Source organism: Oncorhynchus gorbuscha, linkage group LG02 (assembly GCF_021184085.1).
Source record: "Oncorhynchus gorbuscha isolate QuinsamMale2020 ecotype Even-year linkage group LG02, OgorEven_v1.0, whole genome shotgun sequence".
NCBI classification, from domain to species: Eukaryota; Metazoa; Chordata; class Actinopteri; order Salmoniformes; family Salmonidae; genus Oncorhynchus; species Oncorhynchus gorbuscha.
Window position 1 is genome coordinate 91,528,460 of NC_060174.1, and position 18,119 is coordinate 91,546,578.

Genomic DNA, 18,119 nt, shown 5'->3' on the forward strand with positions numbered 1-18,119 from the left:
CGTCCCCTCGCCCATACCCGGGCGCGAACCAGGGACCCTCTGCACACATCGACAACAGTCACCCACGAAGCATCGTTACCCATCGCTCCACAAAAGCCGCGGCCCTTGCAGAGCAAGGGGAACTACTACTTCAAGGTCTCAGAGCAAGTGACGTAACCGATTGACCGCTAACTAAGATAGCCGTTTCACATCCGTTACACCCAGTCATGTGAAATCAATAGATTAGGTCCTAATGAATTTATTTCAATTGAATGATTTCCTTATATGAATTGTATCTCAGTAAAATCTTTGAAATTCTTGCATGTCGAACCCTTATGCTAACTCTAACCTATGATGCAAATGACTAGCAACCTAAAGGTTGCATGTTGTGAGTGGCACAGCAGTCTAAGGCACTGCATCGCAGTGCTAGAGGCATCACTACAGACCCGGGTTTGATACCAGTCTGTATTGTGATAGGGAGTACCATAAGGCGCCGCACAATTGGCCCAGCATCGTCCGGGTTAGGGAGGGGTTGGCCGGGGTAGGCCGTCATTGTAAATAAGAATTTGTTCTTAACTGACTGGCCTAGTTAAATGAAGGATACATTTTTTTTTAAACGTTGGGAACAACTTTAGATCCTTAGCTAATTAGCAACTTTAGCTACAGTAAGCACAACCATATAATTTAGCAACTACCAAATAAATTCAAATCATGCGAAATGGAGGATCCCCCAAAAAAACGTATTATTACGAATGGGCGTGAGACAGCCTTGATGATTCATAAAACATTTAAAGTTGCTCAGGTATTAAACTGGGATTCAGAATTTACACTCCAGCCCTGCAGGTGGCGTACCGTCACCCGCATTGTTAGGGATTTGGCCCAGTTGTTTCCTTTTTTGAACCGGGTCAAAGTTGAAAGTGCAGTAAGAGATGACTCATGGTTGCCTCTGCGGTAACACGCCTGTCAGAATAAATTGTTTTGAATAAAACCACAACCTATGCCACTCAAAATAATGTAGCTATGAATATTACGAAGATGAAATCAGTATGTAGGTGTCACATTGAAGCTCGTTTCGTGAATATTACACATAACAGGTAAGACCATTCCCAAAAGTAGCTACCCCATTCATAGACATTAACTGCTTTAGTGCCGATTGAAGATAGTATCTTCTGAACGGGGATATTTTGTTATGAGCCCCAACGCTTGCTCTCAACAGTAACACACATCGCTTGCGGAACACCTGTAAGCATAACTGGGGGAGAATTGTAACGTTAGCTAGTTCATCAACTGGAGGCACACACTGCTGGTGGATCTGAGCAAAACTGCTACAGTAAGTTTATATTTTCATTTGAAATATGCCTCTTTCATATCAGCAAGAAATCATATCAGCACATGTTTAGAAACTCGGTTTGAAAGCGATTGCCTTTTTCTAAACGTTAAAACACAGCATTGGAATTGTATTTCACATGGAGCCAAATGTGGGGAAAATTTAACAGCTGAAAAGTGTTGCTTAGCGACTTCCCTGTTTTTTTGTTCCTGCATGGCTGAGCACAGCTGTTCTGCTGGGCAGACTGCTCCCGCTCGGCCGGCAGGCTCTCCCCGCCGCCTCTCTGCTCTAGCCTTCTCTCCCTGCTGCTGCAGCGCCTGAAGTGAATGTATTAAATCGGTAAAAACGTACTTTTTTAGAAAATATTATGTACTTTACTGCGTTTTTCTGTGCTGTTTAAATATTTAATCTGTTATTTTTGTTCTCCTTCAAACATTATTTTACGTTTTGCTTTGGATACTTTCTCATTGATTGAGAGACTGAGGGAGAGCATAAGCAAAGAGTTTTGTATCTAAAATATACCACATCCTGTCGTTTCCAATGGGAACAAATTAGTCATAGTCGGCAGAACAAGTAAAGTGGGCAGAGCAAACACGAGCTAGCAAGATCCTATTGGTGCGTTCTAACGTGTATTTGCATATTTCCGTTAGGGAACGCCTACTCTGAGGTGTGCATGTGCAATAGCTCAGTTTTTTAAAACTTTGGCAAAGGGTGAAGTCTACAACACTTTGTCCACTCTGTTCATAACAGATTGCAGTTTTGGTACCAGAACTCTATTGAGATCAAATGTTCCATTGATTACACAATTTGCAAAATGTTGGCCAAAATTCATCTCCTTCCTTCTTCCACTGCCGGCCACTGGGCTTCCTTTCACTATCATAAATGCTTCACATTTATACTTCCAGTGAAATATCTGTCTCATTGTTCTATCTTTGGCATATGCAAAAATAAAAATATTATTGCTTAATGTGCATGTACAAATTAACGTTATGTCACTAAGTCATTTAGAGACTTCTAGCGACAAATGAAGCAACCAGCTACTGTACTTTCCTTGAAAAATAGTTGGCAACTGCTGAAAAACCCTTCTCTGTATGTAGGGATTTGAGAGCTTATCGATAGCTAGCTAAAGTGACACTTTTATGTGATGATGCGTGACTAGGTAAAGGACGTTACACAACTCTGACTGACTCTAACCAAGCCTCTTTCAGTCCTCTGTCAAACTGCCAATGGCAACCTAATATCTAGCTCATGATGTCTTCTGTTTCATGATTTCTCAGGGGTGGAGATGTCATTGGCGTACCTTCGATTGTGTACCCAACACAGGTTAGCACTCGGAGCTCGGGGATATGCGACCCACATCAGTGACCGCAGGTCTCGGGAGCAAAAGGATGAGGGTCCAGTGTTTCAGTATGTTGGGAAGCAGAGAAAGCCCAACCACAAGGTGTTTGTATGGGGGTTTAGCTACACTGGAGCCCTGGGCATCCCCAGCTTTGTGGTTCCAGACAGTGGCAGGAAAAAGCCTAGGAAATACCAGCTCACTCCTTACCGTCTGGAGACAGAGCAGCAGGTAATGTCTGTTTAACCACAGAAACACTTAACTGACACAATATACATGTTTCTATACAACTTTTTTTGTTCAATGCCAGTTGGTCTACACAGCTAGGCCGTGTTTGTTTGGTAGGGCGTTATGCAACTGAAAACTAAAATATGGGTTCTTATTGGACAGGTTCAGACAAGGTAGTTGGCTACTTCTGTTTCATAGCATTATTCTCTTGTTTGGTGTCTACTGAAAACAAGACCGATTCTGCTAATCAAGGTCTTTTTGACTGCTGAACAATTAATCAAATGGCCACCCAGACTATTTACATTGACCCCCCCCCCCCCAAAACCACAGCTTTTACACTGCTGCTACTCGCTGTTTATTATCTATGCATAGTCACTTTACCCTCGACTAACCTGTACCCCCGCACATTGACTCGATACCACTAACCCTCCCTGTACATAGCCTCGTTATTCTTATTTTATTGTGTTACTTTTTTTCTTTTTTTACTTGAGTTTTAGCCAATATTTTCTTTACTCTATTTCTTGAACTGTATTGTTGGTTAAGGGCTTGTAAGTAAGCATTTCACGGTAAGGTTGTATTCGGCGCAAGTGACAAATAACATTTGATTTGATGAGCAGTTGATTAGCTAAATTAAGTGTGTAAGTACTGGGCTGGAGCAAAAGCCTTGCACTCCCAGGTCTCAAGGACCAGAGTTGGTGACCTGACCACTGCCTACCCACTACTACTTGACACCATTTAGTTTTGGCCTCATATGTCTTCGCTCACTGTGAAAGGCAACTGTATCCATGGCAGGTACGCAGACCCTGAGGAAGGTACAGTGATGCCGAAATGTTGGTAAATACCCATTAAATTGCTGGGAGATTATTCATGGGGTGTGTGACTCTTATTTTTTATAGTTTATTTGCCGTTAGTCAGCACCTCCATACAAACTATTATTCTGCCAGCTCATGTTTTTTAGGTACACATACTTGCCATGCATGCCGTTTTTAAAATGATATGCAACCTGTTGAATACACAAGTGCTGTACTTGACAGTGAGTGACTGACTCCCGAGCTGGTCTCTCTCCTCAGATCTCCTCTGCAGCCTGTGGGTACGGCTTTACTCTCCTCTCCTCTTCCACCAAGGACCTCACCAAGGTGTGGGGCATGGGCCTCAACAGAGACTCACAGCTGGGCTTCCAACGCACCCAACAAGACCGCTGTAAGACACTCATTCATTCTATCGCTCCCCCATCCTCCATGACGAGCACTCTCTCCTTTCTTTTTTTCTACACACGATCTGGGATCTTGCACTTTCAATTAATGACCAATTGATTGATGAAGAATATAACTTAACTAATGAGTTGAGTACAACTGCCTTTGCCAAAGGGATTGTTTAACTCAATTGCTTGCTAACAATGTCCATCCCTCTGCTTTATAACAAACCAAGTGGCTGGGGCTGCAGTTTGTTGTTTTTCACATTAAGGATTACAGCTTTAACCTATTCAGCCATAAAAGTTCACCAGCTTGTCAACCGAGAAAGATTGGAGGATGTGCATAATTTGCTCGATGGTGGATGTGTGTTTTCAACAACTGCTGCACACTTTCACCAATCTTTAGTGTAATGAAATGGGATTTTATATTACATTTACATTTAAGTCATTTAGCAGACGCTCTTATCCAGAGCGACTTACAAATTGGTGCATTCACCTTATGACATCCAGTGGAACAGTCACTTTACAATAGTGCATCTAAATCTTAAAGGGGGGGGGTGAGAAGGATTACTTATCCTATCCTAGGTATTCCTTAAAGAGGTGGGGTTTCAGGTGTCTCCGGAAGGTGGTGATTGACTCCGCTGTCCTGGCGTCGTGAGGGAGTTTGTTCCGCCATTGGGGGGCCAGAGCAGCGAACAGTTTTGACTGGGCTGAGCGGGAACTGTACTTCCTCAGTGGTAGGGAGGCGAGCAGGCCAGAGGTGGATGAACGCAGTGCCCTTGTTTGGGTGTAGGGCCTGATCAGAGCCTGGAGGTACTGAGGTGCCGTTCCCCTCACAGCTCCGTAGGCAAGCACCATGGTCTTGTAGCGGATGCAAGCTTCAACTGGAAGCCAGTGGAGAGAGCGGAGGAGCGGGGTGACGTGAGAGAACTTGGGAAGGTTGAACACCAGACGGGCTGCGGCGTTCTGGATGAGTTGTAGGGGTTTAATGGCACAGGCAGGGAGCCCAGCCAACAGTGAGTTGCAGTAATCCAGACGGGAGATGACAAGTGCCTGGATTAGGACCTGCGCCGCTTCCTGTGTGAGGCAGGGTCGTACTCTGCGGATGTTGTAGAGCATGAACCTACAGGAACGGGCCACCGCCTTGATGTTAGTTGAGAACGACAGGGTGTTGTCCAGGATCACGCCAAGGTTCTTAGCGCTCTGGGAGGAGGACACAATGGAGTTGTCAACCGTGATGGCGAGATCATGGAACGGGCAGTCCTTCCCCGGGAGGAAGAGCAGCTCCTTCTTGCCGAGGTTCAGCTTGAGGTGGTGATCCGTCATCCACACTGATATGTCTGCCAGACATGCAGAGATGCGATTCGCCACCTGGTCATCAGAAGGGGGAAAGGAGAAGATTAATTGTGTGTCGTCTGCATAGCAATGATAGGAGAGACCATGTGAGGTTATGACAGAGCCAAGTGACTTGGTGTATAGCGAGAATAGGAGAGGGCCTAGAACAGAGCCCTGGGGGACACCAGTGGTGAGAGTGCGTGGTGAGGAGACAGATTCTCGCCACGCCACCTGGTAGGAGCGACCTGTCAGGTAGGACGCAATCCAAGCGTGGGCCGCGCCGGAGATGCCCAACTCGGAGAGGGTGGAGAGGAGGATCTGATGGTTCGCAGTATCGAAGGCAGCCGATAGGTCTAGAAGGATGAGAGCAGAGGAGAGAGAGTTAGCTTTAGCAGTGTGGAGCGCCTCCGTGATACAGAGAAGAGCAGTCTCAGTTGAATGACTAGTCTTGAAACCTGACTGATTTGGATCAAGAAGGTCATTCAGAGAGAGATAGCGGGAGAGCTGGCCAAGGACGGCACGTTCAAGAGTTTTGGAGAGAAAAGAAAGAAGGGATACTGGTCTGTAGTTGTTGACATCGAAGTGATCGAGTGTAGGTTTTTTTCAGAAGGGGTGCAGGTCTCGCTCTCTTGAAGACTGAAGGGACGTAGCCAGCGGTCAGGGATGAGTTGATGAGCGAGGTGAGGTAAGGGAGAAGGTCTCCGGAAATGGTCTGGAGAAGAGAGGAGGGGATAGGGTCAAGCGGGCAGGTTGTAGGGCCGCCGGCCGTCACAAGACGCGAGATTTCATCTGGAGAGAGAGGGGAGAAAGAGGTCAGAGCACAGGGTAGGGCAGTGTGAGCAGAACCAGCGGTGTCGTTTGACTTAGCAAACGAGGATCGGATGTCGTCGACCTTTTTTTCAAAATGGTTGACGAAGTCATCTGCAGAGAGGGGGGGGGATTCAGGAGGGAGGAGAAGGTGGCAAAGAGCTTCCTAGGGTTAGAGGCAGATGCTTGGAATTTAGAGTGGTAGAAAGTGGCTTTAGCAGCAGAGACAGAGGAGGAAAATGTAGAGAGGAGGGAGTGAAAGGATGCCAGGTCCGCAGGGAGGCGAGTTTTCCTCCATTTCCGCTCGGCTGCCCGGAGCCCTGCTTTAGCCGTCCAATATTCAGATGAATTTGTGCAGCGCCTGCCCTGAGCTGATGCCTGTGATCGAGCATGTGCCAGACTAGTCTGGGTGCCAGTCTGTTTCTGCTCTGTTGCCAAGGCTTGACAAAGACAGCAATGGAGTTTGCAAGAGCACAAACAGATCTGCAACCAGGCTAGTGTCAGACCATCCCAGTGATGTTTATAATCACCTAGTGTTCCCTCTCTAGATAAGAGCTATGACTATGTGCTGGAGCCCTCTCCGGTGCCTCTCCCCCTGGCCAGGCCCCAGCAGACCAGGGTGGTGCAGGTGGCATGTGGCCGTGCCCACTCCCTGGTGCTCACCGACTCAGAGGGAGGTAAGAGGCAACACAGAGGGTGACGTTTTGTTCTCACGTAAAACGACACTGAGCTGTTATGAAAATTCCCATATAACTCCCAGTACTGTGAACAATGTGATGTGTTACACCTTCCTTTTATGATATCCCTGAGAAGGGGACTTTTTTTTAACAGTCTAATTAAGAGCATGAAAGTGTGATACTTGTCTTGGATAAGCTCTCGTGACAGAAATTCACATACTTGTAAGGAAATGCAATTGAAATCAAGTAAAATAGCTAGCTCAAGATTCTGAGAATTTTTACCTTGGATAATATGCCTTCCTGTCTGTTTAGGGCTATTTTGCTCACTGTGTGTGCTTTGAGGAAAATGTCACACACAAACTAGGGAAAATAGGGGGGGAATTGATCTGGGAATTAGAGGGCTGATGGGTTCACATCCTAAAGAAATTCCCCTACCGTTGTGCCCATGAACATGCCCTTAACCTTCTACATGGAACTCTATTCCACATCAGGTAACTGATGCAAGCAGTAGACTCAGATTTAAAAAGCAGGTAAAAATACACCTTATGGAAGAGCGGGGACTGTGAGTAACACAAACATAGGCACATACACATGATAACATACGATAACATACGCACTATACACACATGGATTTTGTGTTGTAGATATGTGGTTGGGTAATATGAGCCTGACGGCATACACACTTAGTGTGAATTCTGTAGTGAATGTATTGCAGTGTTTTTTAAAAATTGTATAACTGCCTTAATTCTGTTGGACCCCAGGCAGCAGCTAATGGGGATCCATAATAAATACAAATACTACACATGGATGCAAGCCAGGGCACTCCCATAACTGAGCAGGTCAACTCCGTAGGGTTAAGATATCAGTATGTGGTCCCTTACTTGTTGAAAATATTTAATCCTTCCTACTATTTTTAGTAGATGTATAATTTGAATCCTGACCTTTGCATATGCACTTTGCAGAAATACATTTGAGCTGATGATCGTCGAAGAGGGCGTCATAGTTGCGTAACGATTGTTTATTTGACGGCACTTTATTATACGTTACTCTTTCCGCTGGTATTTCCCTGGAATTTACTAGGAAGTGATGTGGTAACAATCTGTACTCTGAGGTGCTTACCTAAAATAATATAACAATTGGTAACTACCTGGTGACTGGTTATTCTTGTTTTATTTAATCCCAAATAAACAAACGTGTAATTTATAGTTTAATGCTGTGTTAATGACATTTTATTTACATTTTTACAATGTACTTAAGAAAATACCTGGTAATTTTTGTACTTCAAAATAGTGTTACTGTTCGTTTTACAGACACCGCTCCATTTTCCACATTGTTAACAATGTTGTTAATATAATCATACCCCTGGGTCATCCTCCCACATGTTTTGTGTGTGTCTCTCTCCTTTCCCTCATTCTCTCTTTCAAAGTGTTCAGTCTGGGAAACAATGCCTATGGCCAGTGTGGGAGGAAGATGGTTGAAGATGAAGTCTACAGGTATGACACCACACACACCGCTATGAATTGTTTTCTCAACATATTACCTTATTACTGACGCAGTTGATCAGGCTGAAACCATGCTCAAAATGCAAAGAAAAGTCTGCCTCTGCCGTTGTCATGTAACACGACCGGGTGTATGTTGAGTCATACTAGTGATGACTCATAGTGTCAAATCAATGCAGACTGGAAATGTATTCACTCTCCAGGAATTTGATTGTGCTTTTCTGCCCAATGATTGCCTAAGTGCTCAGGTTGAACAACAATCCTATTATAAATGTGTGTTCAGGGGTCATATGTATCAGAGTTAGAGTGCTGATTTAGGATCAGTTTAACCTTTTGATCACAATGATTAAGATTATAGGGACTGGGGGGGAGCTGATTCTAGATCAGCATGCCTACTCTGATACATATGGCCCCCGGTCTTTAGAGGCCTACTAAGAGTGAGCACAGGAGAGGCCGACAGGGAGTGGGCAGAGGGGACCTTTTCTGGACAGACTGGGCTCCTTGAGTAATTGATTGATGACTTTTCTCTCTCTCTCCCCCCCAGTCCCTGCTGATGACAAACATACCCATAACATGATGCTGTCTCCAAAATATTTGAAAATACAGAGGGTTTCACTCTGTGTTGTTTTGGAATTCACCCAAACCTGTAGTTTAAAATTTGGGCCTAAAAGTACATTTATTTGTCTTGCAGTATTACTTAACAACTTTCTTACAATCAGAAAGGATCATTTGTTGTGGATATTTTTAAACACAGGCTTCTTTCTTTTCACTTTGTCATACAGGCTAGTAATATGGAGTGAATGCAATGTTTGTATTTTCAAGTATTGTGGTGGCAGCATCATGGTATGGGTATGCTTGTCACCGGCAGGGACTGGGGAGTTTGTTAGGATCAAAATAAATATGAAAGGAGCAAAGCCCAGGTAAAAAGTTAGAGGAAACCCCACCTCAGTCTTCTGAAAACCTAACCCTAGGATAGGGTTTTATTTTTCTGCGGGACAGTTACACAATGTTTAATGCAACAGACACATCAGAAGGGCTTTTCAATAGATGTTTGGTGTTCACTGAGTGGTCTAGTCTCAGTCCTGGCTTAAATCTACTTAGAAAATCTGAGACGAGGTTTAAATATTGCTGTCCATTATTGATCCCTAGCCAAATTTACTGAGCCTGAGCAATTTTGACAAAAACGATGGATACAGTTGAAGTGGGAAGTTTACATACACTTAGGTTGTAGTCATTATAAACTTGTTTTTCAACCACTCCACAAATTTCTTGTTAACAAACTATAGTTTTGGTAAGGTAGTTAGGACATCTACTTTGTGCATGACACAAGTAATTTTGTTGTAAAATTGTTGACAGACAGATTATTTCACTTATAATTCCCTGTATCACAATTCCAGTGGGTCAGAAGTTTACATACACCAAGTTGACTGTGCCTTTTAAACAGCTTGGAAAATTCCAGAAAATTATGTCATGGCTTTAGAAGCTTCTGATAAGCTTATGGACATCATTTGAGTCAATTGGAGGTGTACCTGTGGATGTATTTCAAGGTCTACCTTCAAACTCAGTGCCTCATTGCTTGACATCATGGGAAAATCAAAAGAAATCAGCCAAGACCTCAAAGAATTGTAGACCTCCACAAGTCTGGTTTATCCTTAGAAGCAATTTCCAAACGCCTGAAGGTACCACGTTCATCAGTACAAACAATAGTATGCCAGTATAAACGTGGGACCAGGCAGCCGTCATACCGCTCAGGAAGGAGACTCATTCTGTTTCCTAGAGATGAACGTACTTTGGTGCAAAAAGTGCAAATCAATCCCAGAACAACAGCAAAATACCTTGTGAAGATGCTGGAGGAAACGGGTACTAAACTATCTATATCCACTGTATTACGAGTCCTATATTGACATTACCTGAAAGGCCACTCATCAAGGAAGAAGCCACTGCTCCAAAACAGCCATAAACAAAACAGCCATACGGTTTGCAACTGCACATGGGGACAAAGATTGTACTTTTTGGAGAAATGTCCTCTGGTCTGATGAAACAAAATTAGAACTGTTTGGCCATAATGACCAGCGTTATGTTTGGAGGAAAAAGGGGGGAGGCTTGCATGCCGAAGAATACCATCCCAACCGTGATGCACGGGGGCGGCAGCATCATGTTGTGGGGGTGCTTTGCTGCAGGGGGGACTGGTGCTCTTCACAAAATAGATGACATCATGAGGGGGGGGGAAATTATATGGATATATTGAAGCAACATCTCAAGACATCAGGAAGTTAAAGCTTGGTCGCAAATGGGTCTTCCAAATGGACAATGACCCCAAGCATACTTCCAAAGTTGTGGGAAAATGGCTTAAGGACAACAAAGTCTAGGTATTGGAGTGGCCATCACAAAGTCCTGACCTCAATTCTATATATAATTTGTGGGCAGAAGTGAAAAAGTGTGTGCGTGCTAAGAGCCCACAAACCTGACTCCGTTACACCAGCTCTGTCGGGTGAATTTTGGCCCATTCCTCCTAGCGTATTGAGGGAAGCTTGTGGAAGGCTAGCCGCAACGTTTGACTCAAGTTAAACAATTTAAAGGCAATGTTACCAAATACTAATTGAGTGTGTGTTAACTTCTGACCCACTGGGAATGTGATGAAAGAAATAAAAGCTGAAATAAATCAGTCTCTGCTATTATTCTGACATTTCACATTCTTAAAATAAAGTGGTGATCCTAACTGACCTAAGACATTGAATTTTTATTAAATGTCAGGAATTGTGAAACTGAATTTAAATGTATTTGGCTAAGGTGTATGCAAACTTCTGACTTCAACTGTGTATGTTGCCCTAAGAGTTGTGCGAAGTTGGTAGAAAATCTTAATGAAAAATTATTCACAGCTGTAATGGCTGCCAAAGGATCTTCCACCAAGTATTAACTCTGGGGTTGACTTATCCAATTATGATATTTCAGTGTTTTTGTTTTATTTTTATGTGGACTAGGTTGTGTAGATCTGGAGGAAAACAATCCCTTTTTCTGTTACATTTTAAGCCAGCAAAATGTGACTAAAGTTCAAAGGTCTGTTGACTATCTGTCTATATAATATATATTGTCTATCTCTGTTGCAGTGCCAGTCACATCATTCACAAGATGGAAGGCTTTGACAGCCCAGTGACTCAGGTGTGTTCTGTGTAATGGGGACAGAAAGACACCTCATCTATTTTTGCTTGACCTTGGTCATTATTGTAAAGGAAAATGTGTTCTACATGACTCACCTTGGTAAATAAAGGCAAAATAAACAAATAATAGGAAGGGGGAGGGAAAGCTGATCCTACATCTGAACATAGGGGAAACTGTACCCCAGAGTGAAAATATGTTGTTTGCGGAATAGGGAAACTGCAACCCAGTGTGAAAATATGTTGTGTGCAGATGTTATATGTGACTGAACCCTGTGGATGCCATGTTTTCCTGTAGGTGGTGTGTGGGCAGGACCACAGTCTGTTCCTGACTGAGACGGGCAAGGTATATGCCTGTGGCTGGGGGGCAGACGGACAGACAGGTTAGATGCCCCCCCCCACACACACACAGACACGCTGGGATAATGCCAAGGGGTCCCTATAAAGATAAACTATAGAGACTCAGTTTATCAGTGTCTGTACATTTCTCTCCAATATCAGTTTATTTTTATGCAGAATTACAAAAATGTACTTAACCAATTAATGACCTTATATAGTGTTTCACTCCTGCTGTGTGAGCTTTACACATTTTTATCCACAAAGTACCCGAGTAGAAAATTGGTTGTAGGTGCTGAGAATAGAGCCATTTTACTCCTAAAAATAAAATAAATTCATGAAGCCTCTGTAGTCATAAGAGTCCAGATATTTAGGACACTTCATGAGCTGTCCTAACCAGTTAAGAGTTACCGGCAGGTGTCTTGATAATAGAAAAGGTCAGTAAGTCAGTGGTTCCTGAGCCACATGCAATTCCTTTGGAGTTTGGAGTATGTTGATGTAATCAATTCAGAAACAATCTACCTACATAAAACAGTATCTCTTGCACTTTTGACAATTATTTCACGAGGCCTGTTGTACATGATATGCCAAAATACTGGCTCCGTACCCAGGTCAATATGGACCGCGGGTCCCAACTACCAATTTATTTTTTTTAAATTGGGTTGGGTTTGGGAACCTTGTCGGGCTTCAATCCCTGGTGTCATATAAAAACAAATGTGTAGAATTGCAGGAAATTCGCTTTAAAACAGCAAAACATTTCTCTATCCCATGCAAAATGGGTAGAATTGTGGGAAATTGGCTTTAAAACTGATTTGTGTGACCGGACCTTCTCAAATAGTGCTTGAGTACCCCTGCACTAGGCTAAGAAATAATTACTTTTTTATTTAATTAACATGCGTGTTACTTCAAGTTATCCCTACAGAGAGCAATATCATATTGTAAAAAAAATATATATCCTAAATTGGGTTTGGCTGTAAGTTGGGCGATTTGAAGGCGTCAAGAGCTTCATGTTAACTTGGATTGTGTTCGAGGAAAATTAGACCTTTCAACCGTTTTATGAAACATTGGCAAGGGACTTCATGCCTGCTGTGCCAAAGCGATCGTTATTAAATGGGTGTGATGAGTGTTGATATAATACATTTTTTTAACAACCATTGGAATTGGTTAAAAAAAAGGTTATGCCAACATATTAGGAAATAATTAAGAGTAGGCAAAGTGATTGTGTCAGGTTAAAATTATATAAAACGTTTTATCATTGCAACATTTGTATAGTCACATTCACCTTTTTTGTCTGAAGCATGGAATAGTTCATAGCTGGCGATGCCTCGTCGGGATTGGTTATCCCCCATCATTTACAACAATGTCAATGAGCGTCATCACCATTTTTCTTTTGCGGTACCTCAAACTGTTCTAATTACCAACTGAGAAACTCCATTTGTCTGAGCAGTGTCTTAAACTCATCCTAAAACCTAATCTGAGCTGGAAGTTTAAAACAGGATTCCTAGGACCTTTTCTGAGAAGCTTTGTGGACACGGGCCCAAGTCTCTTAGTGCATAAAGAAAGAGCATAATTTTCATTAAGACACATGCATAGTTACACACATGCATAGTTTCCCATATACTCAACTGTTTTCTAAAGACAGCAACAACAAAACATTTCAGGTCTGGGCCACCACAACATGTGTGCCAGGCCGGTGGCTGTAGGAGGGGACCTGGCTGGTGTAAGAGTGCAGCAGGTGACCACCTACGGAGACTGCAGCATGGCAGTGTCCCAGGACGGCCAGCTCTATGGCTGGGGCAACTCTGAGTACCTCCAACTCTCCTCGGTCACTGAGGCCACCCAGGTGAGGAGCCAACGTAGTGCCCATCACAATCTCAAATCAAGTTTGCCAAACTTTGTGACTCTTGCTTCTCACAAGGCTATATATGTTAGCCTGTTGGAACCAGCTGCATTGACTGTTCTATTTCACTTCATGCATCAGTCTGGACTTTCTCCAATAGATGCGTGTTGGCAAATAAGAGAAAATGACTGTGCTTTGAGTTAAGCCATCCTCTGATTGGTTGAAGGGAATCCAATTGCTGAAGATAGTTTCGAATAATACCGCTCAAATGGTTTCAATGAGCAGGAATGCTAGACTGAATTGTGAAATAGAAAGGTGAATGTAGCGTTCAGGCTGGTTCTACCAGGCTAAACTATAGGTACCACTATGTGTCAATATTATATTTCAATGTGTGACCTTTTGTCCAGCTACTGACTTTATGTTCTCCCTCCTCAGATTAACTCCCCTCGACTCCTTCCTTTTGAAGGGGTGGGCAAAGTGACCCAGGTGGCCTGTGGAGGCACACAGGTGGCCATTCTGAACGGTGAGCACCGGGGCCCTGTTACATTTCGGCCTCTCGCTACTTCCATTGTTGCTACCTCTTCCATCTCTAGCGGGTTGATTTGCATCTAAAAGTGGGCATGCCACCAGGATCACTCGTTGCTAACTGGGATATTTACCAATCTGAGAATGTGAAAGCAATATGGTGGAAGCTCCAATACACTATAGGAAGGTTAGGCATCACCATATTGCTAAAAAATGATTGAGTCCTTTCAGATTTGTGAATATTGAGATCACATGAACCACCACCATTAAAACAAAACTAACATTGCTGGACTGTATAGCATAGCTTCCCATTCAATAGACTTGTTTATCATATCCTTTCGATAAATAATATGTAGTGTGTCAGTAAAGGCGTGTTTGTCTTTACAGAGAGAGGGGAGGTGTTTGTATGGGGCTATGGCATTCTTGGAAAGGGCCCTAATCTCTCTGAATCCCAAACCCCTGAGCTGGTCCCTCCTACACTGTTCGGCCGCTCAGAGTTTAACCCTGCGGTGACCGTGAGCCGCATCCACTGTGGACTGAACCATTTTGCTGCTGTCACAGGTGGGTTAAGTCGCGATTTTCAGTATGTGGAATGATGTATTGTTGTCCAACATAATAACATCTTTAGAGTCACAAACTCACAATGTCACAGTTTAAGATAAATATGTTGGCATGCGGGAAGTAGGACTTACCCAAGAACTAGTAATGTGGTGGTATACCATTCAGTGGATGATACAAGTACATGGAAGCATTCATATTTACATATTGTTAGCATTTTATTAACCCATTCCTTTTTCAAGCCATCAGATGAAGTAATAATATGAAATCTGTAGAATGTCTACCTATTGCTTGCTGTTCCAGATCGTGGGGAGCTCTTTGTTTGGGGGAAGAATGTGAGAGGTTGTCTTGGTGTTGGAAAGAAAGAGGACCAGTACTTCCCATGGCGGGTGAGACAAGACTTAGATTACTTATCCATTTTTTTGCTGATCATTGACATTTTGTGATTTATTCAAACGACTTAGTCATAGTCCACTACAACATTAACAGGCGTATCAACGTAGCAGGCGTAAAAGGAAAACGCCTGAGCGGAGTTCCCACATTCGGTTTTCAGTGGAATAGGAGGCTAGTTTGATTGACATGTATCCCTGAAAACTGGATTCGTCCGTTTATTGGCAACTCCGCTAAGCTTACAACAACGTTTGTCCAATGTTTTCAGACATTAAATTATGTTGCATAGACCCAGCTATATGCCTGAATCTCATTCAAATGGAAAAGATGGGCACTGTCTAATATGATAAACTCAGATGGTACCCATCTTTATCATTCATTTGGGATTGAGGCATCTAGCTGGATCTACCCAACATATGGTATGGGAGGTGGACTCACCTGGATATTAGGCCACTTTGATTTTGGAGTGAATCAGACCTTTTTTAGCATACTTTTTAAAGGATGCATATCTAGTCCATATATGTTTTAATGCTACATAACTGCATCTTATGGTAATATTTTGATGGTGTACTGTTTTCAATGTGTTTCAGGTGACTGTGCCAGGTCATGTGGTGGATGTAGCGTGTGGGGTGGACCACATGGTGGCGCTGGTCAAGTCTGTCATCTGAGCGTCCCCAGCCGCCAGGGACAGAGCCAGTAAGCCCTTCTCTTCCCTGTGACCCTCCCCCTCTATCACTGAGGGGTATCCAGGCCTGTTCAGACGCCCTGTTAGCCTCACATCCTCTGGCCGCCAATGGAGTCCTGAACCCCAGAGCCAGCTGTCCTCCATGGGTGGTAGAGATCCTCTGTTCCCGGCAATCTGGTGACTCTGTCCGCTATCGAACGCTTCAGTCTGCTCCCTGTGTGTCTGGCTAGCACAACATGGAGGCTGGGTTCACAGGCAACAGTCACTGCAGCACTCCATTAATCTCTATACACTATTGATCTGACACTAGTCATTGGGCACCCTTGTTGGATGATGTGATCAGTGGAGCAGAACTGATGCGGTGGAGCCATTTTCTTCCTGCAGAGAAGTGCTGAAACTTGACTGTCAGACCTCCAGAATAATGTCCTTATGGCATTTTACCTTCACGGTTGATTTTTTTTAATACACTGACAAAATTATAAACATGTTTCATGAGCTGAAATAAAATGTCCATATGCACAGAAAGTGTGTTTCTCTCAAGTTTTGTGCACAAATTTGTTTACATCCCTGTTAGTGAGAATTCCTTCTTTGCCAAGATTATCCATCCACCTGACGAGTGGTTTATAAGTAGCGGATTAAACAGCATGATTATTACAAGTGCACGTTGTTCTGGGGACAATAAAAGGACACTAAAATGTTGAGTTTTGTCACACAACACAATGCCACAGATGTCTCAAGTTAAGGGAGTGTGCATTTCGAACGCTGACTGCAGGAATATCCACCAGAGTTGTTGCCAGATAATTTAATATTAATTTCTCCACCATAAGCCACATTTGACATTTTAGAGAATTTGGCAGTATGTCAACAGGCCTCATTGTGCCCAGCTTGGTGCGTTGGTCGAGATAGGCGGCCTGTTCCTTTTTCCCCCTATCTGCGCAGCACATTCAAATGCTAAAATGGCTTGTGTGATATTAGGTTTTAGTCATTTGCTCGGTTATTGCTATCTGTGCTGTTGTGAAAATGCTGTTTTACCGAAACAAAGGTGAGCTACCGGAGGCAATTTATCTGGCTATACCTGCTGAACGGGGCTTACAATAGATTTTGATTGTTCAGGTTCACAATCAGCAATAGTTTTGCTTTAAACTTTCAGTATACGTGTCATGTTGAGGGTCATGTTGATCATATCTAGGACACCAATCACTTTTGTGAGGTGCACTGCATGGCCAAAGAGAGATCACTCAAAGACATGAGATGGGTAATATTTTGGGTGAAATCCAATGTTGCGCTATATATACAGTACCAGTCAAAAGTTGACACGCCTCATTCAAGGGTTTATTTTTACATTGTAGTATAGTGAATAAACTGAATTAACACACATGGAATCATGTAGTAAGCAATTAAGTTAAATCAAAATATATTTTATATTTGAGATTCTTCAAAGTAACCCTTCTTCACCTTTGACAGCTTTGCACATACTTGGCATTCTCTCCACCAACTTCACCTAGAATGCTTTTCCAACAGTCTTGAAGGAGTTCCCACATATGCTGAGCATTTGTTGGCTGCTTTTCCTTCCCTCTGCAGTCCTACTCATTCCAAACCATCTCAATTGGGTTGAGGTCAGGTGATTGTGGAGGCCAGGTCATCTGATGCAGCGTTCCTTGGTCAAATAGCCCTTACACAGCCCATAGGTGTGTTGGGTCATTGTCCTGTTGAAAAACAACTGATAATCCCACTAGGTGCAAACCAGATGGGATGGCTGCAGAATCTTGTGACCATGCTGGTTAAGTGTGCCTTTAATTCTAAATAAATCAGTGTCACCAGCAAAGCACACCCACACCATCACACCTCCTCCATGCTTCAGGATGGGAATCACACATGCAGTGATCATCCGTTCACCTACTCTGCGTCTCACAAAGACACGGCGGTTGAAACCAAAAATCGCACATTTGGACAGATTTCCACTGGTCTAATGTCCATTGCTCGTGTTTCTTGGGCCAAGCAAGTCTCTTCTTCTTAGTGTCCTTTAAGAGTGGTTTCATTTCAGCAATTTTACCATGAATGCCTGATTCACCCAATCTCTTCTGAACAGTTGATGTTGAGGTGTGTCTGTTACTTGAACTCTGAAGCGTTCATTTAGGCTGCAATCTGAGGTGCAGTTATTCTAATGAACTCTACAGCAAAGGTAACTCGGTCCTCCTTTCCTGTGGCAGTCTTCATGAGAGCCAGTTTCATCATAGTTTGGTTTTTGCG

The 18,119-nt window shown here is 43.3% G+C and overlaps 1 protein-coding gene across 4 annotated transcripts; it reads left to right on the forward strand.

Moving 5' to 3' along the window:
* Positions 1 to 891: 891 nt before the first annotated feature.
* rcc1l (RCC1 like) lies at positions 892 to 16,394 on the forward strand. 4 transcript variants are annotated; one of them, XM_046327125.1, is made up of 14 exons: positions 892 to 1,073; positions 1,196 to 1,309; positions 1,534 to 1,645; positions 2,584 to 2,873; positions 3,941 to 4,070; positions 6,753 to 6,881; positions 8,308 to 8,374; positions 11,488 to 11,539; positions 11,834 to 11,918; positions 13,533 to 13,714; positions 14,147 to 14,234; positions 14,624 to 14,797; positions 15,098 to 15,183; positions 15,775 to 16,394. In XM_046327125.1, exons 4-14 carry the CDS (start codon positions 2,592 to 2,594, stop codon positions 15,850 to 15,852), a joined length of 1,353 nt encoding a protein of 450 aa, XP_046183081.1. In that variant the 5' UTR covers positions 892 to 1,073; positions 1,196 to 1,309; positions 1,534 to 1,645; positions 2,584 to 2,591; the 3' UTR covers positions 15,853 to 16,394. The 4 variants fall into 4 exon arrangements, with proteins under 4 accessions (XP_046183081.1, XP_046183074.1, XP_046183067.1 ...); XM_046327118.1 differs by having other exon boundaries at positions 892 to 1,309; XM_046327111.1 differs by lacking the exon at positions 1,534 to 1,645.
* Positions 16,395 to 18,119: the final 1,725 nt, after the last annotated feature.